Source organism: Bombyx mori, chromosome 26, assembly GCF_030269925.1.
Source record: "Bombyx mori chromosome 26, ASM3026992v2".
NCBI lineage: Eukaryota > Metazoa > Arthropoda > Insecta > Lepidoptera > Bombycidae > Bombyx > Bombyx mori.
Genome location: NC_085132.1, coordinates 9533163 through 9560558, shown reverse-complemented (window position 1 = coordinate 9560558; position 27396 = coordinate 9533163). Strand labels below are relative to the sequence as shown.

The 27396-nt window shown below is 38.2% G+C and overlaps 2 protein-coding genes across 4 annotated transcripts; both read left to right on the top strand.

Annotated features, from left to right (window-relative positions):
* Positions 1-2059: 2059 nt before the first annotated feature.
* On the top strand, positions 2060-11895 carry LOC100037422 (vacuolar ATP synthase subunit B). Of its 3 annotated transcripts, XR_005246340.2 has the most exons (12): positions 2060-2472; positions 4276-4394; positions 4964-5093; positions 5722-5853; positions 6430-6554; positions 7045-7275; positions 8297-8399; positions 8761-8915; positions 9518-9655; positions 9991-10119; positions 10804-11177; positions 11307-11895. XR_005246340.2 is itself a non-coding variant. In NM_001098358.1 (11 exon segments), coding segments are annotated over 11 exon segments (1485 nt in total). In that variant the 5' UTR covers positions 2344-2387; the 3' UTR covers positions 10942-11315.
* Positions 11896-13113: 1218 nt separating this feature from the next.
* LOC101741335 (uncharacterized) lies at positions 13114-15649 on the top strand. The gene is made up of 2 exons (XM_004922043.4): positions 13114-13383; positions 15229-15649. Exons 1-2 carry the CDS (start codon positions 13221-13223, stop codon positions 15624-15626), a joined length of 561 nt encoding a protein of 186 aa, XP_004922100.1. The 5' UTR covers positions 13114-13220; the 3' UTR covers positions 15627-15649.
* Positions 15650-27396: the final 11747 nt, after the last annotated feature.

Genomic DNA, 27396 nt, shown 5'->3' with positions numbered 1-27396 from the left:
AAAGCCTTTGGTTCGTACGTACAATGAGTACTTGGAAGAAATTGATTGTATATTGAACTTATAGTTAAAGTTAAAATAGTTTTCTATCCGAACATTGTCTACATAACTACCATAGATTGGTCACAAAAAAAACAAGCCAGGAACAAGCTAGGGTTGCCTAATTTAACTGATCTTTCTCATAAAAGTCGTAATCTATCACCAAAATTGTCCTGAAACCGAAATAAACACTGACTTTAAGAATTAAACTATTGTCATCATTTATCATGAAATAAACATTTAAATGGTGATAAAATAAGTCCAGAAGATGAAATAGCACACACAATAAAAAAAATCAAAATTGTTAATACAAACGATAGGCAGCGGCTTGGCTCTGCCCCTGGCATTGCTGAAGTCCATGGGCGACGGTAACCACTCACCATCAGGTGGACCATGTGCTCGTCTGCCTACAAGGGCAATACAAAAAAAAAACCTCAGGATATTTTTTTTAATGCTACAATTTTTACACGCTTTATATTAGCTTCACTTGTATGTATGTTTGTAACTGACTCCTTTAGTCGCGATTTTGACCCACTTTTTATGGCCAGATTTCATTCAAACTTTGTAGATTTATCGAGGACCGATGACAATACACTAATTTGATAAGATTATTCCATTATTCAATTTGCAAAATAAGATTTTTGCCTATTTGTATAATTTTTTATCTATAGTCGATAAGGCAGGAATTGATGTTAAAGTACTAGTTTTAAAAATACTCTTTTATAGAAAATTTAAGTAAAAAATGAAAAAAAAAATAGTTTAAAAAAAACTATAAAACACGTTTTATAAAATTCAACTAAAAAATAGAAAATAAATTTTAATAAATTGAAATTGAAAATAGTGTAAAAAAATATGTATTTTATTTAAAAAAAAGCGTGAGGTGCTTTTTACGGTATTATTGAAATAATACTTCTTCTACTCATATCTGTCAGAAAAATATTTATAACTAATAACACCATGCACTCCACGCTTTTTTACAATAAAAAAATATTTTTTTACACTGATTTCAATTTAAATTTATCAAAATTTATTTTCTATTTTTTAGTTGAATTTTATATAAAGCGTGTTTTTAGTTTTTTTAAACTATTATTCATTTATTACACTACAGTGAGTGAAAATCCGTAATTAGATTCAGTAGGTTGATTTTCTCATCTTTTGACTGGTGGCTTGTTATGGACTATTACGTTAAAGTGGTAAACTAAACAACTTCTAGACTAACAAAGCAATTAAATAAAAATTTCATGTGTAACACTGTACTGCAAGCCTAGCCTGAGAATGGAATTTGCGTACACTTGCATTAAGAATTACTTAATGCAATACTTTCTACACTATACAAGAAATCAAGTAATGATGTTTATTTGTGGTAAAGCGTCCTGTGAGCCCACACAGGAAGGTACTACCATTCTACCTATTTCTGGTGTGAAATAGTAATGCGCTTCACTCATGTCTTAGAGCGGGTCTCTTGGTATTTACGTTGTTGGTATCAATGATTACAGTAGCACTTAGCGCCAGGTGAGCTGTGAGCCTGTCCATTCACCTGATCACAAAAAAAAACTCAATATTTCATCCATTTTGCTACTTAACACATTCGCCTGAGCAACCTTATTTCTGAATATTGCTATAAAATTATTTATATTGCTATAAAATATTAATATAAAAAACTAAACAACGTCTAAAAACGTCCCGCCACAATACGTACATCTTGATTTTTTTTATCATGATGATTTGATGATTTTTTTTAAGGAACGCGGTGGTATAAGCTATGAAAATCGAATGTGTTGTGGCGCTAAGTAAATGCGCCATAGGAATTTGCCCATAAAATAGACGTCCAAAGAAGTTCCGACAATATAAATATGATAATCTAGACGTCGTCATATGACGTTGTGCCATTTCATAATTTTATAAACACGACGCCGTAAGACGTTGCTCACGCGAACGTGTTAACCTGAAAAAAGCGATCCACCACATCTAATTTTATTAACACTAAAAGCTATGTGGCAATTTTATTGTTTTCACAGAAAAGCTATTTGCGCGCAGCTCATTTTTGTGTGTTGTAGAGACAAGATTACGTTTGCCGATGTCGTAAAACAGTTTAAAATTAGAAATCTCAGTTTAGTTTTTTTGAGGCTGGCTGCTTGTATTTTTGAGTAAGCCAAATTTTAGAAACAATCGTCGACTTGAAATTCTTGGGAAATTTATATCAAGAATTTGACAACATTTGCCTTGTGATGGGTCACGTGACAGCACGTGAAGTGGCATAGACAACGCATCCATTCGTCAGTTTTCGGGCGAACAGGCAGGCGCAGTTTGGTGTTTTATTGAGCAGACTGCCTATAAGTGAAAACTGAAAAATGGCAAAGGTGATCTCTCACGCCCAGGCGACCAAGGAACATGTCCTGGCAGTCTCCAGGGACTTCATTTCCCAGCCCAGGCTCAGTAAGTTAATTATTTATTGCTCTAGATACGTCATTTAGGTTTGGGGCCTGTCAAAAGGTATTGATTTTTCATCTAATTTTCAACCTCTTCTTCTTACTGATAGCACTTTCTGACATTTTTCTATGTTCTTATCGGGTAAAATAGCTTTATATTTCTTAATTTTTAACCTTGGGCATCATAAAATGTTTGACTTGAAAGATTTACCGAGAAGAATACAAAAAGTATATGTATGCGCATAACACACTACCAGATAATTACTTTAATAAAACATTAATTATTTTTCCTAATAACCGAGATTTAGGTTTAGGAGACAGAAGAAGTGATGTACTTGTGATCAGTCACATGAATTTGGTTAGTCTAGCTTATAAAAAAAGTAAATGATTACATAGTAGGTATTACTTTTATTTTCATATTTCGAAGATTACGGTTCTGAAAATATGAAAAATCTTTGAAGAAACTTCTCATTTAGATTATGCTATTCCATATTCAATTTATCTCAATTCACCTCTCATTGTCTGTCAAGTAAGACTGAAACTATTAGGTAAGCCTTCTTTCTCCAAATAGGAGAAAATTACTTAATCAAAGATAATCTTAAGATAATATAAGAATAATACTTCGAATTTTTAATATCTTGTTTCAACAATTAAATAATGGAGAACTCTATAAAATGTTCTTTAGTGCTTAACTATATTATGCTGAAAATTGAGTGCACATGAAAACAGTTTGTGCATTACTGATACTAAAAACTGAGTTAAATACTAATATTGACTAAACTATTATTTAATGTAAAAATATTGCACTGACTTATTTAATACAATAAATAATATATAGTAAAATATCAATGGAAAATGTAAGTGACAAAATTCTGTGATTCTTTTTCTATAAGAGAATTTAGTGATGTCTCATTTGGGTTGTATTAAAATAAATATAAGTTACATATAAGTATTCTCAAATAATTGATCTGCTTGTGATGAAACTGAGATACCTCAACATTAAGAGTAATGAGGTTGATGTCTATATATGTTTCAAATTATAATTGGTCGAATTTATCTGAAAGTTTTCAGTCTAACAGAAATGATGACTCTAATAAAAGACCAGAAACAAATGATGAATCTCTATAAAAATTACATCTGGCCTTTCCCTGTTGATAATGTTCCCTACAGTTAAAGTTTCTGACATACTACTAAAATCATGTATGTTATATGAGATGAATTCTGTGGAACAAATTGGTATGTGTTTATGTTGTAGTGGAATAGTTCATAGTGTATTCAAAATGTTCTGGTCGGCTATCTGGAAAATTCCGTTGAAAACAAAATCAGTCCTTTATTAACATTGATATACCATATCTCTAAAATTAATATACACCTTGTAATTGCCATGTAAGTGTTTTAGTTGGCTGGCAATTTTGCTATCTCTTTAATCTCTAATAATGGAACTTTTCAAATAAACAATTGTATCAAGTTCACTGTTATATAAATTGTTTTGAAAATCTAGTTTTTTTAATTTTTAATCACCTGTAAAGTTAGATAAGTGTTTTTAAATATTATTTTGACTATAAAAAATAATAATTAATTTAGATATGTAAGCTAGACAGAATTCTGTACAAGATGAATTTCAAAATTACAGGCAGAGCAAGTTTAGGAATTTTACAATAGTGTAAAGAATTAATTTACAATGTATTCACAAGACAAACAATAAGTTATCTAAATAATTTGTGGTACTTAAAGTAGTTGATGAATTTGAAATTGAATTTGATACATAATTTTAGAGAAAAATAATATAATTTGTCTTCTAACTCTACAGCTTACAAGACTGTGTCTGGTGTAAACGGTCCTCTCGTCATCTTGGATGAAGTCAAGTTCCCCAAGTTCTCTGAGATCGTACAGCTAAAGCTTGCAGATGGAACCCTTCGTTCTGGTCAGGTAATTGATACATCCTTGATCACAACTTAACGTATTTTAATAATGTTAATTATAATGTTGTAAAGCACACATTTACAGCTTTTAATGCTCTAAATGTTTTTTATGATTTTGAGCACAAACAACCTAAAAAAAACAGTCATTGTACTAATGTAACAATGTAGGTCAATTATGGTGCATATGTGTATTAAATCTTATTTATAACTTTAAATTATCGAGCATCATTGTATAGTAAAATGATGTAATAATTTTTTGCAGAACTTATTATGAAAGCCCGCATGAATTGGTTCCAAAGTTTAGCCTATTTATGCTACAAAGCAATGATGTGCTTTTTAAGTTTGAAGAGCTAACCTGTTTGTCACTTCGTATATACTTCAACATTATATCCCTAGATGAGTAGTGGCTCTTAATGCCTGATGTATCTTAAGAATTCTGTTGAATGGATTTATTAAAGTTGCGAAAATTACATGCGTAGTACAATTAGCCTATATTACTACCAGTACTAAAGGCCAGACGCGTTGGAGTTTAGTTGTGACCTAAATAAAATATTATCTTCAATTTTAACTGTTAAGGTACTCGAGGTCAGCGGCTCCAAAGCCGTCGTCCAAGTGTTCGAAGGGACATCAGGTATTGACGCGAAGAACACACTCTGCGAGTTCACGGGTGACATTCTTCGTACACCGGTCTCTGAAGACATGTTGGGTATGTATAAATAATACAGTTTGATCATTGTTTGGACTCTAGCAGATACAAATTAATCACACATTTATGTGTTTTTATTGGTTATATAAGTAAATAACCTCACAGGTATAAGTGGTTAATTGGAGCCAACATCAGAAAGAATGTTGCTATCCTACTTGAGACATGAAGTCGACGCTTAATTGTTTTGTGTTTCTTTGCCTAACAAATGGGGCTATTCTGGTTTCACAAAGTGTGCAGATGAGCTTATGGGACTCATCTGTTGGAGTCATATGGAGAGAATTAGCAAACGTCTCCCATGAAGCAATCTTTTGCTGAATCTACCATCAGATCAGAATTGCGACCCACTGAGAAGATTCAGCGAGAGACTCAGTGGCTTGTTGTATTATTTAACATTAGTCACTAAGGACTGCCGAAGATAGAGATAAGTGAAGAAGAGTTACACAACGGGTGAGAGTGTAGTCATTAAACTAGATACAACCTTGAGAAATGAAGATGCCAACTCAGAAGAAGTCAGCTTTAAGACAGGCATGGTCCAATAGATACCACAGACCATTAATCACTAGACCACTGAAGTAATGAATTATCAGTTGGGTTTTTTTTCCATTAACTTAAATGAAATTGTACACAGGTCGCGTGTTCAACGGTTCCGGCAAACCCATCGACAAGGGTCCCCCAATCTTGGCCGAGGACTTCTTGGACATCCAGGGTCAGCCCATCAACCCATGGTCACGTATCTACCCAGAGGAGATGATCCAAACTGGTATGTTCCCTTTGATTTACAGAATAGTAAGAATAAGGATTGATGTACAGATAAACTGAAATCTTACTATTACTGTTATTTTGATATACAATATGTGTAACACGCCTCGGGAAAACTTGTTAAAATAGGTGAAGATCATGAGCCGTGCTTGCATAGTGTTGTTTGGTTGAAATTGATGATTACTGCATAAGTTAGTCGCACACCGTCACCGGCTCGTATCACTCTTGTGCTATATACGTAGAAATCTGTTTTCTTTAATTGTATGTTATTAAATCTAAAAAAAGACAACTACTCTATGGCAAACCAGAGGGCCGCAGAAGTCTTGGCAGACCCAAATTCCGATGGTTAGATGGCATAGGACACCTCAAAGTTATCGGTGTCAGGAATTGGAAGGAGAAAGCCTTGAACAGAGCAGTCTGAAGAGATGTTTCTCCTGGACTTGGACCAGGCTAAGGCCCCTACTCTGGGCTGTAAGGCCTAAGACGATGAAACCTAATAAAAGTCTTGAATACATGTTCGACTGTGTTTCCATTCACGCCCCAATAGAACTTTTATATGGTTTTCCCTAAACTTCAGGTATCTCCGCTATTGATGTGATGAACTCTATTGCCCGTGGTCAGAAGATCCCCATCTTCTCGGCCGCCGGTTTGCCTCACAATGAAATCGCCGCCCAGATCTGTAGACAGGCCGGTCTTGTCAAGGTAAAAATAAACCTAACCTGTCTGTATTAAGGTTTATGATTGAACACATTTATCAAATAAATTTGATACTGTATTTTAATATGTAATTAAAAGCCCTATATGGCACTTTCATTTGAATATTGTGCTAATCACTATCTAATTTTCTCTAAACATGTTTCTCTACAGATCTTGAACTCACTGTGTCTGATATTACATTTTTTTAAGTTTTTTTATTTATTGCTTAAATGGATGGATGAGCTCACAGCCCACCTGGTGTTAAGTGATTACTGGAGCCCATAGACATCTACAACGTAAATGCGCTACTCACCTTGAGATATAAGTTCTTAGGTCTCAAGTATAGTTCAACGGCTGCCCCGCCCTTCAAACCGAAACGCATTACTACTTCACGGCAGAAATAGCAGGGTGGGGTACCTGCCCGTGCGGACTCACACGAGGTCCTACCGCCAATACCTGCCTATACATTGAATAACACTTTTTTTTATATTGTCAGGTCCCCGGCAAGTCAGTCTTGGACGACCACGAGGACAACTTCGCCATTGTGTTCGCCGCTATGGGTGTCAACATGGAAACGGCCAGATTCTTCAAGCAGGACTTTGAAGAGAACGGTTCCATGGAGAACGTGTGTCTCTTCTTGAACTTGGCCAACGATCCTACCATCGAGAGAATTATTACACCTCGTCTCGCCCTGACCGCCGCCGAGTTCTTGGCTTACCAGTGTGAGGTGAGTGTGTGTGAGAGAGAGAGACAATACACTCTATTGCACTCCAAAACACAATTTACATTCAAAAACAGTCAAAAAGGCGGTCTTATCGCTAAAAGCGATCTCTTCCACACCCCCTTTTAATTTATAGAAATTCTGGAAAATATTAAAATATAGCGGGTATGTTGCGTTCATCTAAATGTTAATTCAATTTTATTTTTTATTTGTTTTATCTATGTTTCAAAAATTTTATGCGGTTCAATTTGCCTAAGTAAGTGGTTAGAAATGATTTCAAATGATAAAAAATTATATTTAAGTATATACAGTCAAACCTGGATAAGCGAGAGTTCAAGGGAGCACAATCTCATTCTCGCTTATAGAGGTTTCTCACTAACCCGAGTTTCTCACAAATGCTCCCTCTGAATTCAAACGCATTCACTATTTTAAGTTTATTAACTTTAATTTTCCGTTTATACATAATGCAGAACAGAACTTTCCTTCGCAATTGATTAACGATAAACTGAGTAAGTCCGACAAACAGGACGGTACACAGGCACACGTGTCCATTCGAAAAGAATCCGATAAATTATCAACGTTATTTAGTTTCACGAAATAGAATAGGTTCAATATTGACGAGAAAACAATACAAAAACAATGGAAGGAAGTTCCACAAAAGTTAAGAATGAGTCCTACAATAGCAGATGTTAAATTTGTAATTTGTTTTGTTATTTGTTCCTCCTAAATAATATAAATAAATAAAGCTCGACTGTCGCTTATAGAGGTATAGATAAGTAGCAGTCTCACTTACGGAGGTCCATGAGGGAAAAACGACTCTCTAACAGAGGTTTCTGTTTCTCGCTAATAGAGGTTTTGGGAGCTTAAAATGACGGGTCCTGGCTATTACTCTCACTTATTGAGTTTTCTCACTTATTCAGTTCTCACTTACCCAGGTTTGCCTGTATATATTTATTTATACGAGAATTGCTCGTTTAAAGATATAAGATATGCAAATATATTAGTTATGTGAACAAATTGTGTACAGAAACACGTGTTGGTCATTCTGACCGACATGTCTTCGTATGCTGAGGCTCTGCGTGAGGTGTCAGCCGCCCGCGAGGAAGTACCCGGACGACGTGGTTTCCCAGGTAAACTGATTCTGTCATTAACCAGTCAATACCATTAACCATGTAAAGTCTGTTATTGACCAATAATTTGGATATTTTTTTTTTGCGTAGATGTGTGGATGAGCTCACAGCTCACCTGGTGTTAATGGTTACTGGAGCCCATAGACATCTACAGCGTAAATGCCGCCACCCACCTTGAGATATGAGTTCTAAGGTCTCAGTATAGGTACAATGGCTGCCCTATCCTTCAAACCGAAACGCATTTCTGCCTTGTGGTGGTGGATGGTGACCCTGATTTGTCTTAAAGTATCGCAGTTTAAGGGCCCTGCGTTCGATTTCCGACTACTCTAGTTGACGATGACAATGACGTGGCTATTGACAGGTTACATGTACACCGATTTGGCGACCATCTACGAGCGCGCCGGACGTGTGGAGGGCAGGAACGGATCCATCACCCAGATCCCGATCTTGACTATGCCCAACGATGACATCACCCATCCCATTCCCGATTTGACCGGTTATATTACCGAAGGACAGGTCAGTTGCCGGACACTTTTGTACTGAACACATGCACTGCGGTGTTTTTATTTTTTATTTATTGCTTAGATGTGTGGACGATCTCACAGCCCATCTGGTGTCAAGTGGTCACTGGAGCCCATAGACATCTACAACGTAAATGCACCACCCACCTTGAGATATAAGTTCCAAAATCTCAGTACAGTTAAAACGGCTGCCCCGCCCTTCAAACCGAAACGCATTACTGCTTCACGGCGGAAATAAGCAGTGTGGTGCTTATTTCCGCTTATTTCCGTACCCACGCGCGCGGATTCATAAGAGGTCCGACCACCAGTAATTACGCAAATTATAATTTAGCGGGTTTGATTTTTATTACACGATGTTATTCCTTCACCGTGGAAGTCAATCGTGAACGTTTTGTTTTGAACGAATTGTTAAGTACGTATTTCATTAGAAAAATTGGTACCCGCCTGCGGGATTCGACCACCGGTGCATCGCTCAACACGAATGCACCGGACGTCTTATCCGTTAGGCCACGACGACTTAGTGACAAGCGAGTGAGAGATTTAATAAATAAAAACTGTTAGATCGTATATAATAATTGTAATTTGTTTTCTGAACAGATCTACGTGGACAGACAGCTTCACAACCGTCAGATCTATCCCCCTGTGAACGTGCTACCTTCCCTCTCCCGTCTCATGAAGTCCGCCATTGGCGAGGGCATGACGAGGAAGGATCACTCTGACGTTTCCAACCAGCTGGTATGTTTTTTGCTTAATATTTGTGTTTTAGACCCACCCGAAGAGACTTATATTAATTTCACTTTAATGTCAAAATTAAACAAAGTTAAGAAGAAAAAAAAAGGTCGCGTGAATGAAGTGAAACTTCTTATTCGATGTGTAGTATTGTGGTTTTCTTTGTCATCGGTCCCTAATATGTATACCAAATTTCGAGTTAATCCGACGTTTTGAAGGGGCTCAAAATCATGTTCAAAGATTCCGTTACATACGTCTGAAGCTAATAAAAGCGTATTAAAAAGGCTATCTTTTAAGTGAATGATGTGAATGAGGAATTAACAATGTGCTTTTGTTATCAGTACGCGTGCTACGCTATCGGCAAGGACGTGCAAGCCATGAAGGCCGTGGTAGGTGAGGAGGCTCTGACGCCCGACGATCTGCTATACCTCGAGTTCCTGACCAAATTCGAGAAGAACTTCATCACGCAGGTACGGACATTTATTGTACTACTAGCTGACAAGGCAGACTTCGTAGTGCCTCAATCGATAAATAAAAGACCTAAACTTTTGTATAAAATGAACTTAAAGCAAACAAAGGGAATCCCTGTCCGACGGAGGACACATCAAAGGGAAAACGAAATTGTTATTTTTATTCAATTCCGAGCATTTTCATATTTATCTACCTTTTAAACCTTCTCTGGACTTCCACAAATAATTCAAGACCAAAATTAGCCAAATCGGTGCAGCCGCTCTCGAGTTTTAGCGAGACTAACGAACAGCAATTCATTTTTATATATATAGATAATCACGATCATGCTATACTGGTTTTTTACTGGTGGTAGGACGTCTTATGAGTCCGCACGGATAAGTACCACCGCCCTGTCTATTTCTGCCGTGAAGCAGTAATGCGTTTCGGTTTGAAGGGTGAGGCAGCCGTTGTATTGTTAAAAGTGAAACCTTAGAACTCATATCTCAAGGTGGGTAACCACTTAACAATCAGGTGGGCTGTAAGCTCGTCCACCCATCAAAGGAAAAAAATGTGTTGATTGTGCATACAATGTAACTACCAATAACAAAATACAGATCCAATAATTTCAAGGATCCACATCCTCAGCATGGCAGATACTTGAACAGTCATTGTTGTTACCAAAAATGACATATTATTCAATTCAGGGTAACTACGAGAACCGCACAGTCTTCGAGTCCCTGGACATCGGCTGGCAGTTGCTGCGTATCTTCCCCAAGGAGATGCTGAAACGTATCCCGGCTTCCACCCTGGCCGAATTCTACCCGAGAGACTCCCGCCATTAAGCCTGCAACCTTGGAGTGCTCGTGAATGTGTTCTGAACTGCCCTCGACATTAACAATAAGATATTATATGATGTGTTATAAATTTGGTGTTCCCGTACCAATGTCACAGTGCTATAGACTGAATGTAATTTTGAATTTGATTACTTTGATTACTACAATTAATTTGATTACTAATTGTCTTTAAGAGACCTAAATAATTACGGTCAACAGATACCTTTGCCAAACATTATATAAAGGTATAATATTGTAATTTTGAATTTGATTACTTTGATTACTTTGATTACTACTATTAATTTGATTACTTATTGTCTTTAAGAGACCTAAATAAGTACGGTCGACAGATACCTTTGCCAAACATTCTAAAGGTATAATAATATTTTGAACAAATCCAGTTTGTCGTTGGCATATTCAGAACATTAAAACGATAAATTGTAAGATATATTGTTTAATAGTAAGTTGTTAATAGTTAATGTTTATAACATGTATTGCGATCACGTTACAAGAAAAAAAAATATTTAAAATATTATATGTATTACTTAAAATAATATTTCAAACCATAAAACGGAATATATAGTAGCGTTTCTTCTGTATATAAATAAAACTATAGATTAAAAAATTATTCAAACTTTTTTTTTTTGTTGATAGAGACGCAATTAAATATTTTTGGTGCTTCATTGTTGTATTTGCGGTACATATATTGGATGTGTTCTTTCTTATAAATGGTAATATTTTAAAAAAAAAACTATATGATATTAATGTGATATCGCTTATCCGAGTAACAATGTGAAGTGTAATAATTTTTGTGTAAATAAATTTTTGAAAGCCGATAAATAAATAGCCCGGTGTTAGATACGTATGTTACATTCCATGTTCGCGTCCGCCCCCGTTGTTTGCTAATGGCGCTCAAAATGCATGGATGATGTCTTCAATGGAAATAAAAACTAATAGAAAGTTGATGGTGTTTTATTTTTTATCGCCCTATATATAAAATACTAGTCGTACTCGCCCGCTTCAAACCCTTTTCCATTTGAATACAAGATGGGCCATTTTGATAAAGCGGCACGACACGAGAACCCTCTCATCGTGGCCCCCGGTGACTACATTGCCGATCCTGCGGACAGAATGGTAAACAGTCGATGTCGCCCTAAACACGACGGTTCTCTCGGATCCTCGGATCCTCCCGATCCACTAACGGTGCTTTTAAGTACCGGTCATCGTTCTCGTCCCACCCGTCGCTTGCGACGAAGGGCTCGGCGAGTAAATTAACCCACAGACACAGTCCAGTGCCCACTGAGTTTCTCGCCGGATCTCTCAGTGGGTCGTTTGATCCGGTGGTAGATTCTGCGAAGCACTGTTATTGCTAGGGTTCGTATTAGCAACAACGTCAGGTTTGAGCCCCGTGAGCTCACCTACTAGCCCGGTGATGCTGACATGGTCTCTCTCTCATTTTAGGTAGGAAAAAAAATACACGATGGTTCGCGTGCGGTGAAGCTAGCATAATCCCTTGAGGTAACAGCAATAGGTAGGCAAAATAAATCCAAACAGTAATCGATACAAATAAAAATATTTAATTTTTCCGTACATTCATAAGGGGCTGCCTAAAAATGTACCGAAAAGGGCAGCTATATCTAGTGTTGCTATGATTGCAGCGGAACCTCAGAAACTTAGCTTCAGAAATTTAGAACTTGAACTCTTGAACACAATTCACAAACGCGATCGCATCGTCTATGATAGTGTAATCTGGAGATATTTATGGGGCCCAATAACTCATGAACTGTCCATTTATTAAATATATATTAAATATTCATTGCGTCCAAGTAAAAAAGTTTCTATAATCTAATTTATTGGAAGTGAACTATTATGGAGAAACAAACTCTTATGGAGAGCCATTTGTCTACGAAATCACCACAGCAGTTTCTCGTCGGATCTTCTTAGCGTTTTGCTATACCGATCCGGTAGTAGATTCATTCGCCAAGCAGCTGCTTTTGAGTTGTTGGCAAATCCCACCCCTACTGGCTGAGCCTTTGCTCGCCCACCTGTCCTGGTGAAATTTGAAAGGCCTCCGGGCCACCAGTAACAAGCATAACAAAATATATCGTAATTTTCCTTAATAGAAACTTATTGAGAAATAAGGTCTTATTTTCTCTTAGAATTCAAAAACAAACAACTGTCAATTATTGTTTTCGTCATTATAGTTTTTGCGGATTTTTCCCCTTTTTTTTCTAATGTTATAATAACGTTAATATATATTGTTTATTTTTTCAATTATTTAACGTGGTATGGGTCGAGATGAAGATAACTTGAATGCGTCGATAGCTCACGTTGTGTTATGTTGTGTCGCCGGCCGGGGAATCAGTCGCATGCACGGCAGAAGTTACACACATCCCGGGATGCATGCGAATTTCTTCGTTCACGGAATACTCGGGTTTCTGCATTACCAAAGCAAGTTCACTTGAGTATATTTAATGCCAATCGAGTAATTCTATTAGGCTTTAGTCATTTATAATTTTTTATTGCTTATTCGGTGGACGAACTCACGACCTGGTGTTAAGTGGTTACTGGAGCCCATAGACATCTACAACGTACATGCGCCACCCATCTTGAGATATAAGTTGTATATTGTTATTATTATTATATACTAGCTGACTCGGTAGACTTCGTAGTGCCTCAATCGATAAATAAAATACCTAAGCTTTTGTATAAAATTAATTTAAAACAAATAAAAGGAATCCGTCCGACGGGAGACACATCAAAGGAAAAACAAAATTGTTATTTTTATTTCATTCCGAGGATTTTCATATTTATCTACCTTTTAAACCTTCTCTGGACTTCCACAAGTAATTCAAGACCAAAATTAGCCAAATCGGTCCAGCCGTACTCGAGTTTTAGCGAGAATAACGAACAGCAATTCATTTTTATATACTTAGTCTGGCCATAAATACTGTTACAGTTAAAAATAAAAAAAATCTATTGAAAATAACATTTATTACTTTTACAGTGTGTTAGTTTACTACATAAATATAAAACAATTTCAAGTATAAAAAGCTTATTCGAAGTGGTCTCCATTGGCTGCAATACAGTCCTTTAAACGTTGAGGCCAGTTATCAATAGAAGCACGCACTCTTTCCATGGGAAAAATTTTCACTGCCAATCGTACGGATTGTTTTAGGGACTCCAAATTATCATGGCGTTTAGAGCAAGCCGTACTCTCTAAAACTGACCATAAATCATAACCCAGCGGATTTAGATCGGGACTAGACGACGGCCAGTCTTCAGCTTTGATGAAACGTTCGTTTCCAACAAAGACTGCGTAGACCGAGCTTTATGACCTGGCGCCGAGTCTTGCTGGAAGGACCATTCTTGATTATTGAACATGGTGTTGTTAAGGGGCTTCACTACCTTCTTAAGAATGGTATCTTGATACACTTGTGCCGATGTTTTGATACCTTTTTCACAAAAGTATGGCTCAGTCACTCCTTCATAGCTAATACCCCACCAAACCATCACTGAAGTCGGATAGTGCCCACGTTGCACTCTGTCGACTAATTGGGAAGCTTCCTTAGAGCTTTGAGCATAAGTACGGTTATTTTGTTTGGTAAAATGTTGCTCAATTGTAAAAAAATTTTCATCCGTAAACAAAATTTTTCTATGACCTCCCTTTGCGTACCGCTTCAGTAGTTGTTTCGATTTTACCACCCTATTCTCTTTTAAATTATCAGTTAAGAAATGACCAGTACGCCTCTTATAGGCTGCAAGTCCTAAGACATCTTTTAAAATACGCGACATGGTTCTAGGTGCTATCTTCATCTCCCGAGATAAAATCTTTTGCTTTCGGACAGGATTTCTTCGAATTCTTTCCCTTACTGCTTTGACCACCTTTTTCGTACGAGCACTACGTGGACGGCCAGATCTTTTTCTGTCACAAACAGAGGAGGTCTCATTGCACCTATTAATAGCCCGGTACACAAACATTTTACTAATACAAAGCGAGAGTTTTAAAAATTGCATTTAGCTCCATACTTACTTTGTGTAATGCAATCACAGCGATTCGGTTCTCTATATCACCCCACTCCATTTTAATATCGCAAAATATTGTACAATGTATTGGCGCCAACATGAGAAAACTCAATGAGCAATCATTTAAAAATGACAGATTCCAAATTCAAATGTAATATTTTGTTTCTTTTTAATTGTAACTGTATTTATGGCCAGACTAAGTATATATATTATAGATAGAAGATAGATAGATAAGTAGTAATGAAAATTTGCTATTTCATTTTGTTGCAGGCGGCAGATTCAACAACGACTTCAACGATGCGTACACAATAAGTTATAAAGCATCAAGGTATTTAGCTTTGCCGTGTTTGATGGCCGACTTGTACCGCGGTAACCAGGCTTTGAGCGCGATTCACCTAGTATCCGGTATTGTTCCATTTGCTTTGGCACTTGCCGGTGACGACAACGCACATCTCGGTAATCTGGTTATAGCTTGTAATATAATATCTTTGGGGTATTATTCGATTCAGTATAACAGGGAGTGGGGCTGGTACACAGCTGGGGCTGGATTGTTGGCGTATTTCGTGGCTCCCCCCTCGGGCTTGCGGGTGATGTATCCTTTGAGTTTGGCGCTGATGGAATATTGTGCATATAGACTGTTTCACATTCACATAGACGAATCTCAGTAGTAATAAATTATTATCAATCCGAATTGCTGTTTATTTTGGCTATGAAATGTGGCGTTTGAAGGAATGCAGCGTTAATTTTAATTGTTTTGTTGCCCGTACTTCTTTCTGTCAAGATTATCGACGAAATTTAAAATTATATTTGAAGAAAATATGGATAGAAACCTGTTGGATGCTAAAACTCCCAAATCGATCTTGAGCTTGTATTTTCTCTATACAGGTTTTTCTTAATTTTTATGTTGCGAACAAGTTACTTTGACACGGCGATTAATTAGAGTGTAATGGTGTAGGTAAACATAAATAAAAATTTCAACATTGCTCATTAAAATTTAATAGGCGTTAACAAAACCGCGTTTATTATTTTATGCTTTTATTTCTTTTTAATACATTAAAACTTACGAACCCGACCTAAATTGTTTGTTGAGAAATTTCATTTCTTAACAATAACGTTATTTGATAATTCTGTAAATGTTTGGGGAGTGAGTGACCCATTACACTCACAAAGTTGTTTTTTTCCTTATATAAATAAATATAGCTTGTTGTTGAGTTGATTTACTGTGTGAAAACTTTGAATAAAGAGCGCTGGGAGACAATCTCGCCTAACCTTGCCTAAGGGTTTGGGCCACCGGGGTCGTATCCGTGACCTGGCCCCCTAAGAGCTAGGGGTCCCACCCGTTTTGTGCGGGGAGGGACCCAGACGAGGGGTGGCGTGCTCTGCACGCTCACCCACAATAGGAAGCCGGGTGATGGTAGACCGCGTTCCCCCGACCGCTCTGGGGGAAGGTGTAACGCGGCGCCATCAAAGCGGGCTCTCGGCCCGCTGAACGAGGGAACCGGTGGTCGTTTCGCTGGCGGCCACCGGTCCGGCGTCCGTGGGACGGTGGGATGGATGTAATGTGCTCTGCGTCAACCCTGTCCCGCCGTTTCAATAGCCCCGACTGGGCTCCGGCCCGGTCCGAGGTAGGGCGCCGGTTGTGAGCGGCAGGAGTTTTTAGTGAGGTTCAACTCCCACATACCCCACCTGCCGCGCGGGTGGGGATCCGGCGATTTTCTCCTGTGGAAAAAAAAAAAAAAAAAAGGGTTTGGGCCGACGCTGTAAATAAGTATTTACGTCATAACTTTCAATGTCTTCAATGGTTTGATTTTAATGGCGACGAATGCTTACGGTCTTGAATAATATGTAAGGTTCGAAATATTAAAAATAATCGTATATGTTAAGTTCGCGTACGCTTCGTGAAATGCGTAAATATTTAAATTACAGATTATATTTAATACATAATTACAGTAAATTTTCATTGAAGCGATCATCGTACAGACGAATAACGTTAGACAATTTTAATACCTGACCTATTTTTTTTACCAAATTACAAAAATGAATACATAGATACATACACACAAATACATACAAAATACATAGTTAAGAAATAGATATCAAATAAAATAAATTATATAAATCACAACATACAATACAAAACAATCAAGCAATCTGTGCTTTGAAAAATGTAGAAAAATATGTATATGTGGAACGTTTTTTATTTATTTGTTTATAAAACTGTAACCGGGACTAATGAAATTCACATTCCCATCAGCATGAGAGTCTCAGCAATATAAAGACAATAAGGTTTGAGTGATTCGTCTCGCTGTGTGGAGGCAAAGACTCGCTGCGGGCGGCCGCGACTGGGTACCCAGAGTGCATTAACTTAACTTCATTGTAAGAGAAATGTACTGATATCTATATAATATTAATACGTGAAGCAAAAACTTTGTAGCCCTTTCTACGAAAATTGCGCCGACGGAGGAGTACGAAATTTCCCACACTCACAGAGAATATAGAGGAGTGCAGAATGGTAATATTTGTAGGCAGCGGCTTGGCTCTGCCCCTGGCATTGCTGAAGTCCATGGGCGACGGTAACCACTCACCATCAGGTGGGCCGTATGCTCGTCTGCCTACAAGGGCAATATAAAAAAAATATATGTATTTGCATCTGTGAAATAAATAGATTTAGCACCGCATTTTCATGAATCCATAAGTATATAACTAGTCAGGTCATAAGTATTGTCACACAGTAAAAACTTTTCTTTTAGAATGCTGGCCACAAAAAAGTTTATTGAATTCGAATTTCGAATTGTTCATGAAAATAAAAATGTATACTTTTAGAATTTTACTCAGTTTTTAAATATGGAGTGGACGCTTAAAGAAGACCGTGTTGCAGTTATTGTGTTGCATCGTTGCGGTTACGCGCCAATACAAAATTTTTAACATACTGAAAAATTTGAATATAACCAAAAGATTCGTTTAGCGTACCATCAAACGATACAATGAAGACTCTAGTGTAGATGACAGGTCAAGAAGTGGTCGCCCTCGGTCTGTTAGGACTCCAGCAGTGATAAAAGCTGTGAAGGCGCGAATTCAAAGAAATCCCAAACGTAAGCAGAAACTGTTGGCCCTTCAGATGGGGTTAAGCAGAACCACGGTGAAAAGGGTGTTAAATGAAGATTTAGGGCTTCAGGCATATCGAAGAAAAACAGGACATCGTTTGAATGCTCGTCTAATGGATCTGAGACTGAAGAGATGCCGCGCTTTGTTGAAGCGGTACGCGGGAAAAAAATATCGGGAAATTCTTTTTTCGGATGAAAATATTTTTACCGTAGAAGAGAGCTACAACAAACAAAATGATAAGATGTACGCACACAGTAGTGAAGAAGCGAGCAACCGTATTCCGCGTGTCCAACGAGGTCATTTTCCATCCTCGCTCATGGTATGGTTGGGAGTTTCTTATTGGGGCTTAACAGAGGTACATTTTTGTGAGAAAGGTGTAAAAACGAATGCAGTTGTGTATCAAAATACAGTCCTGACGAACCTTGTGGAACCTGTTTCTCATACCATGTTCAATAACAGGCACTGGGTATTCCAACAAGATTCGGCGCCAGCTCATAGAGCGAAGAGCACACAAGACTGGCTGGCGGCGCGTGAAATCGACTTCATCCGGCACGAAGACTGGCCCTCCTCCAGTCCAGATTTGAATCCGTTAGATTACAAGATATGGCAACACTTGGAGAAAAAGGCGTGCTCAAAGCCTCATCCCAATTTGGAGTCACTCAAGACATCCTTGATTAAGGCAGCCGCCGATATTGACATGGACCTCGTTCGTGCTGCGATAGACGACTGGCCGCGCAGATTGAAGGCCTGTATTCAAAATCACGGAGGTCATTTTGAATAAACTTTAGTGTCATAAGAATCTATGTTTTGTTAAGTTCATTTTGGTATATGAATGGTTACATAATAAATAAACTTGTTTCAATTATTTTACATTAAACATGTGACAGAATTTATGACCTGACTAGGTATATATAGCAAGCAACACGCGGCCCGCCAAGCATTTCTAAGATTGAATTTATTTTATCGACTTTCTCGTTTCTGTTCTTTTCTTGCATTTTTTTTTTAAAACAATCACGTCACTTTAACTGGTCCCGTGATAAGTTCGTAAAGAGCTTGTGTTACAGGTGCCAGATAACGGATATAAATGTAAGATTTTGATTATACACATACATATATTTAATAGACATCCATAACCCTGGAAAAGACATTTATATTTATCATACAAATATCTTCCCTTGGCGGGATTCGAACCCGCGACCCCCTTGTGTAGTGACCATGTCACTTACCACTACACCAGACGGCCGTTGTTTGTATACGGAATCTTTACTTTTTTTTAGTTTTATATATTTTTTTCTAATTTTTATCATAAATAAAGTTTCGTAAATTATTGATAAGAGTCAATAAATGTGCGGAACGCAAAAAAATTTTATTAAAAATAGCCCATTGATTAAAAAGGTTGCCCACTCCTAGTCTAAAGATTAGATACATTCGGAGTTTAAAAATTTAGCCCATGATCTTTTACGACGAAGATGTAGGTACATGTTTTATGTGATCAGTTGCTATGTTGTCTCCTTGCAGACGAGATTGTACTCACGAGAATATCAATATCGAACATCTGGCGCGTTTTCCGAGACGCCATTAGTCTGTAATCGATATCCACCGCTAATACTAAGTAGGCTATGTTTTAATATCACTTTAGATGGACAGGATATACGCTGTTAATTTAATACTAGGTTTTTTTGTTATTATTCTAGTCTTTATAAGTTTTTTTATTTTTTTTATTGCTTAGATTGCTGGATGAGGTCACAGCCCACCTGGTGTTAATTGGTTACTGAAGCCCATAGACGTCTACAACGTAAATGCACCACCCATCTTTGAGATATAAGTTCTAAGCTCTCAAGTATAGTTAAAACGGCTGCCCCACCCTTCAAACCGAAACGCATTACTGCTTCACGGCAGAAATAAGCAGGGCGGTGGTACCTACCCGCGCGGACTCACAAGAGGTACTACCAGCAGTAAAACAAGATTTTGCTTTGACTTTTCAATTTACCTTAATGTTCATAGAAGAGCAATTGTAATAATGTAAAACATATTTTAATTGTCTCTAGATTGGATTTTGTATGTTCAGACGAAAACAAATATAGATAGTTAAACAAGGGTGCATTGAGACTTACTGGCGGTAGGACCTCTTGGGAGTCCGCACGGGTAGGTACCGCCACCCTGCCTATTTTCGCCGTGAAGCAGTAATGCGTTTCGGTTCGAAGGGTGGGGTAGCCGTTGTAACTATACTTGAGGCCTTAGAACTTGTATCTCGAGGTGGGTGGCGCATTTACGTTGTAGATGTCTATGGGCTCCAGTAACCACTTAACACCAGGTGGGCTGTGAGCTCGTCCATCCATCTAAGAAACAAAAAAAAAAGACTGCCATAACTATCCAACGAGGCTGTGGAAGCAGCGGTTTTAATAAGTTTTTGTTGTACCATAAACGAATAGTTTTGGGATTCAGGGTTAAATCTTAGACCGCAGCTTATACTTGTAACAATACTTGAGACCTTACAACTTATATCTCAAGGTGGGTGGCGCATTTACGTTGTAGATATCTATGGGCTCTAGTAACCACTTAAAACCAGGTGGGCTGTGAGCTCGTTCACCCAACTAAGGAATAAAATAAAATAAACTTATGGTGGGGGATATTGTAGACAAAAAATCGAGGGAAAAAGATCTCGCGGACATTTTCCAACGACGTACCGACCTCATCTAATCTGTGACTCACTCCAATATAAATTATTGTTCCCACTCTGCGAAACACCGTGCTACATGGCATCGCATCGCATGACCACGACCACTCTGTCAAGAGTGTACGACCAAGAAGAAGAATTGTAAGCACGCGTGGTATGACTATTCGGCCTAGTTTTGACGCGAAGCAGTAAGGTGTTGCGGTTTCAGGGGTGCGAAACCCATTATGCTTTACAATTGAGGTATCGTCATCATGTTTCAAGGTGGTTGAACACCAGAAGGTGCTGGGACTAGTTTATCCATCGAGGCAACAAAAACGATTAAAACACCGTCCGTTATCAAAATCAAAACCCGCAAAATTATAATTTGCGTAATTACTGGCGGTAGGACCTCTTGAGTCCGCACGGGTAAGTACCACCACCTTGCCTATTTCTACCATGTAGCAGTAATTCGGTCTGAAGGGTGGGGCAGCCGTTGTAGCTATTCTGAGACCTTAGAACTTATATCTCAAGGTGGGTGGCCCATTTATGTTGTAGATGTCTATTGGCTCCAGTAAACACTTAACACCAGGTGGGCTGTGAGCTCACCCACCTATCTAAGATATAAAAAAAGAAAAACACTTCAATACAGCAGTCTGTTACAACTAATATCATAACGACCGGTCAGATTATAATCGGAACAGAAGAAATATGAATAGAACTCGGCGAAAAACAAACATCAGATATTTAGGGGAGGTTTGATTTATGTCGTTCGCTTGCGTTCTAGGGTTCCGGGTTTTTTCTCGGTTCGAATCGTCTCAAATCCAACGATACGGGTTCGGTTCTGATGACAGGCAAAGTTATTTGGCATCTGGAAGTGTTCAATGGATTTGACCTTCGAAAATGATGACAGTTTCATAACGTAAGGGATACCAACAAAAAGTCTTATTGCAGAACATATTACAAATGTTATTCTCATATTATTATGAGAAATCGTATAAAATGTGATATTTGAAAATGTAAAATTTACCGTAGAAATTATGAACATAAAAAGATAAAAACATAGAACCAGAAACGGATGAAGTAAAAGAAACACTGAAAGAAGAAACATAAAAGTCCTAGCACGTTGTAATGGCACGGCCTTACGGATCCATCAGATCCAATAACCTTTGCATTAGACGCCTTCAGCTCTAATTCTAGAAGCAGGCTTAGAGACCCCGGTTACCGTATTCGTAGAGCTTGACAAAGAATTCAGACTTTAACGTTTCAAGGTGTAGGTGGTATTTGCATTGCGATATCTATAGGGTTAGGTATCCACTTAAATAGCCTATGGGGACGTTGATAGACAAACCTTAAGCTTGTAATCAGGGCCCAATTTAAACTTAAGGCCACTCCTGGGCACCGAAAAACAAACCACCCAAATACTGGAATTTTACTTAAGCTTATAGTTTATGTATTTTATTTTTCAAAATTAAAATAACTAATTTATTGCAGAAACTTTATTATATATTATAAATTCCACAAACATAAATAAATATTTGTTTTTTTTTCTAACAGTTATAAATGTTCTTCACTTTCAAAATTTTGCCGCCCTGGGCACTTGCCCCGACTGCCCCTAGTGTAAATCCATCACTGCTTCTAGTAAGCAGTTTTGACTCTTTAGCTTCTGGCAATGTAAAAAAAAATTGGCTCTAGAAAGCGCTCTTAAAGCGCAGCCTTAGAATCTCCTTGGCACAACGCGTGTTAATATTCGCCTATATACATAAGCCTTTATGTGTGAGTGCTTTGAGGAATTGTTTGAGATGATACCATCATCTCGTTCTAATCATCGCACCGTCCGCCACAGGAGTAGAATTCATCCATACAACTTAGAAACACTGCAAAGTCCAGAGATCTTTTTTGCCACGTACCATCCGGCTATGGAATGAGCTCCCCTCCACGGTGTTCCCCGAGCGCTATGACATGTCCTTCTTCAAACAGGACTTGTGGAGAGTACTTAACGGCAGGCAGCGGCTTGGCTCTGCCCCTGCCATCACTGATATCCACGGGCGTACGTACCCACTAACCATCAGCTGAGCCGTACACTAGTCTGCCTGCAAGGGCAGATAAAAAAAAAGGCTTTTAATAAAATTGAGGAATAAGTAGAGTCTTTTGGGGTTATATTGTGCGGCGCTTAAGTTAATATTCCACTTTGTTCGCAAACTAATTCCTAGGTGACAGGTGAGAAGCGTCGCTTGTAATTTAACCCAGTGAAACAATCCAGATCGTTGCAGTGTCTCCGGGAATTTTAAACGAATATTTATTCTACATGCAGTTCTAAGGGCTGGCACTTTATCGTTTTATTTATTAATTTTAGACTTTTACAAAGCGTGTGAAGACATCTTTCTAATATTATAAATGCGATTATGTAAGTTGTTCGAATTGTAAAACGCGCTTTAGAAAAAGAGAGAGAGAGAAAATACACTTTATTGCACACCAAAAGACAATTTACATTCAGAAAACAGTTAAAAAGCAGATACATTTGTAGAATAGGCGGTCTTATCGCTAAAATACCTCTTCCAGATAACCGTTTAATTTACAGAAATCCTGGAAAATATAAATATATAGCTTGTATATTGCAGTGTACTATAGACAATACATTATTTATATACATACAATAAACAGATATATATACCGTTTACATATAATATGAAATATATAACTATGTAATTGATTTAGGTACAACGCTTTAGGTACAACACGGTAAGTTAATATTTCGTAAACGCGCAATAGAATGCTAAGGTAGTTGGCAGCCATGGCCGCGCGTCAATTTATATTTGTTCGTGTTACATTACGCGCATTGCAAATACATTTACTGGTGGTAGGACCTCTTGTGAGTCCGCTTGGGTAGGTACCACCGCCCTGCCTATTTCTGCCGTTAAGCAGTAATGCGTTTCGGTTTGAAGGGTGGGGCAGCCGTTGTAACTATACTGAGATCTTTAGAACTTATATCTCAAGGTAGATGGCGCATTTACGTTGTAGATGTCCATGGGCTCCAGTAACCACTTAACACCAGGTGGGCTGTGAAATCGTCCACCCATCTAAGCAATAAAAAAAAATTCTAATTCATCCGGAAACAAAACAGATTTATCGACAATCCATACCGACACCCTACAATCCGAAACGCTTCACGGCAGAAATAGGCAGGGTGGTGGTACCTATCCGTGCGGACTCATAAGAGGTCCTACATGCATCGCTAGATACGAATGCACTGGACGTCTTATCCTTTACGCCCCGACGATTTCACTTCGGGTCAACACGATCTTCCATTCTTCCGTAATTCTTAAATCCGAACTCTGCTAACAGCTAAAGATGCTACTGCTCAAAAGTGCCTCTCAATAACAATAGGCAACCCTGTACAGGGACTGTCCAATATAAATTTAAATTAAACATTTCAGAAATAAAACAGACTTTATCTACATATTTCTGAGAAATCAACCAACCAATCAAAGAGATAAATAATAATATGCTGAATCTCTATATCGGGCTAGGATTAATAAGACACGTGGTCAGTTAAGTGACTAACGTATATTGGGATTACAACCTAACGTGCTATCGACAGCCCGACAATCCCGAGATTGACGTAGCATCATTGCAATATATAGGTAATTACCGCTAACACATACATATAATTATTAGTTGCTATGGGGACATTTGTGGTCCCTACACCCTTCGATAAAGCGGCACGACACGAGAGCCCTCTCATCGTGGCCGCCGGTAACTACATTCCCGATCCTGCGGAAAGAATGGAAAGCAGTCGACGTCGCCCCAAACACGTCATTTCGGATACTCCCGATCCACTAAGGGTGATTTTAGGTACCTCAAGCACCGGTCATCGTTCTCGTTGAACCCGTCGCTTGCGACGAAGGGCTCGACCAGTAAATTAACCCACAGACACAGCCTACTGAGTTTCTCGTCGGATCTTCTTAGTGGGTCGCGTTTCCGATCCGGTGGTAGATTCTGCGAAGCACGGCTCTTGCTAGGGTTCGTGTTTGCAACGTCATCAGGTTTGAGCCCCGTGAGCTCACCTACTAGTTAAGGCGACGCTGATATAGCCTCTCAAGGCTATCAGCTCACCTACTAATTAAAATAGTACATTTTTCAAAGCACAGATTGCTTGATTGTTTTGTATGTTGTGGTTTATATAATTTATTTTATTTGATATCTATTTCTTATCTATATACTTCATTTAATAAAATAAATAAACTAAGAATTTACTTAAGAGAAATTTTCCGCGTACATACCTACATAACATGTACATAGCTTATATTAAATTATAGTAAGTATAGTAATGGGTCACTCACTCCTCAAACATTTACAGAATTATCAAATAACGTTATTGTTAGGAAATGAAATTTCTCAACAAACAATTTAGGTCGGGTTCCTAAGTTTTAATGTATTAAAAAGAAAGAAAAGCATAAAATAATAAACGCGGTTTTGTTAACGCCTATTAAATTTTAATGAGCAATGTTGAAATTTTTATTTATGTTTACCTACACCATTACACTTTAATTAGTCCCCGTGTCAAACTAACTTATTCGCAACATAAAAATTAAAAAAAACCTGTATAGAGAAAATACAAGCTCAAGATCGGTTTAGAAGTTTTATTTAATAAACCCAAGCATCCAACAGGTTTCTATCCATATTTTCTTCAAATATAATTATAAATTTCGTCGATAATCTTCAGAGTAAGAAGTACAACAACTATTGTGAATTTTAATTTTTTATAATTTTATTACTTTGTATTATTTTATACCCAAATGATTCAGCCATTCTCAAGCGATGCGTTTACCTACGAATAGCCATTAATTCTTATTTAAGAGTTCGTTTTAATATTAGTTTCATGAACACAAATTTTCCCCCCTCCCTATTCGCTGGTAGCCTAGGGGGCTATTTCAGTTACGCCCGGACGGGTAGGGGCTCAACCTGAGAGAATACGTTGTAGATGTCTATGGGCTCCAGTAACCCTTTAACACCAGGTAGGCTGTGTAGCTCGTCCACCCACATCGGCAATAAAAAAAAAACTAGTACGATCACCATTAACAACTAGTTAAACCCGACCCGTTTTGCGGGCGGATATTTGATTGGGTTTCAATCCGAACGTTATCAAGCTTGGATCACTCCCTGGACGATTCTAAAGTTTTCTTGATAATTTTGCTAGGTCTAGTGTTGCCAAGCTCTCTCAGGTTGAGCCCCGTGAGCTTACTTACCCGCGCGTAGTTACAATAGACCCCAATGCTACCAACGATGAAATAGAAAAAAAAGACATTTCTCAAAAGCGTACAGATCTGAAAAAAGTATTTCGGATGCTGTGTATCTAATTATAGCCTTAAAAGTCCACGCATTTGAGTACATAAGGACTGAGACTCGTCTGCAGTCAAAATTGAATAAATTTAGGGCTGGTGATGAATAAAAATAAATTTATTTTTATTCATTTTTTTTTTATTGCTTAGATGGTTGGACGAGCTTACAGCCCATCTGATGTTAAGTGGTTACTGGAGCCCATAGACATCTACAACGTAAATGCGCCACCCACCATGAGATATAAGTTCTAAGGTCTCAGTATAGTTACAGTGGCTGCCCTACACTTCAGACCGAAACGCATTACTGCTTCACGGCTATTTCGTCTGCTGCTTCTGCTTCATCAGTAAACTAGTACTGTAAAAAAAATCCAGTAAAAAGAATTCATAATTAGATCGACCGAAAAATCAATATTAAATGTTCGAATGAAATACCATGAAATCGTTAAATTAACAAGCTCTCTGACCTAGACATAATTAACTGTCATAAGAACCGGGAGTGTGGATAAAATCTCCCATTTCAGGCAATTCGCGTTCAGGAAATGATCCGGCAATTTCAGTTAAGGTCTCATCCTGCGCAAGTTGCTAGAGAAATTTAATTTCCGCTTTGGTCACACTCGGTGATTCTGTTTAAGTGCTCCGTGAGTGTTCTTTCCAATTCTAGGTGCGAAAACTCTTAATGTCACAAACATAAATGGCAGCCCAGAGCGTGATGTGAAAGTGGACCAATTTCTTCAATCGGGTCTTTTTTTTCCTACCTAAGCTGATAGCCTTGAGAGGCTATTTCAGCGTAACCTTAACTAGTAGGTGAGCTCACGGGGCTCAAACCTGACGACGTTGCTAACACGAGCCCTAGTAAGAGCCGTGCTTCGCAGAATCTACCACCGGATCGAAAACGCGACCCACTGAGAAGATCCGGCGAGAAACTCAGCGGGCTGTGTCTGAGGGTTAATTTACTCGTCGAGCCCTTCGTCGCAAGCGACGGGTTCGACGAGAACGGTGACCGGTGGTTGAGGTACCTAAAAGCACCGTTAGTGGATCGGGAGGATCCGAAATGACGTGTTTGGTGCGACGTCGACTGCTTTCCATCCTTTCCGCAGGCTCGGGAATGGGAATTTCTTTACCATCGAAGGCAGATCAGCATGCGTCATCAGTAATGCGAATGACACAACTAAACCGCTCATCATCGATCCTTTAATCTGAAACTCTTCGATCACCAAAGATTTTAGCTAAGAGAATAACAACCTTTTAACAGAAAAAAAATAAAACAAACTTCAACAAAATGTAATTTATTGCATAGGTGGTTCGATGAGCTCACCGCTCACCTGATGTTAAGTGGTT

What these genes read in the sequence shown, in the direction of transcription:
- LOC100037422 (XM_062676233.1), top strand. Translation starts at nt 2,388, where the DNA reads ATGGCAAAGGTGATCTCTCACGCCCAGGCGACCAAGGAACATGTCCTG. An exon ending in GAACCCTTCGTTCTGGTCAG is followed by an intron (nt 4,395 to 4,963) that starts GTAATTGATACA and finishes TTAACTGTTAAG; the next exon opens with GTACTCGAGGTCAGCGGCTC. An exon ending in GACAGGCCGGTCTTGTCAAG is followed by an intron (nt 6,555 to 7,044) that starts GTAAAAATAAAC and finishes TTATATTGTCAG; the next exon opens with GTCCCCGGCAAGTCAGTCTT.
- LOC101741335 (XM_004922043.4), top strand. Translation starts at nt 13,221, where the DNA reads ATGGGTCGAGATGAAGATAACTTGAATGCGTCGATAGCTCACGTTGTG. An exon ending in CGGGTTTCTGCATTACCAAA is followed by an intron (nt 13,384 to 15,228) that starts GCAAGTTCACTT and finishes ATTTTGTTGCAG; the next exon opens with GCGGCAGATTCAACAACGAC.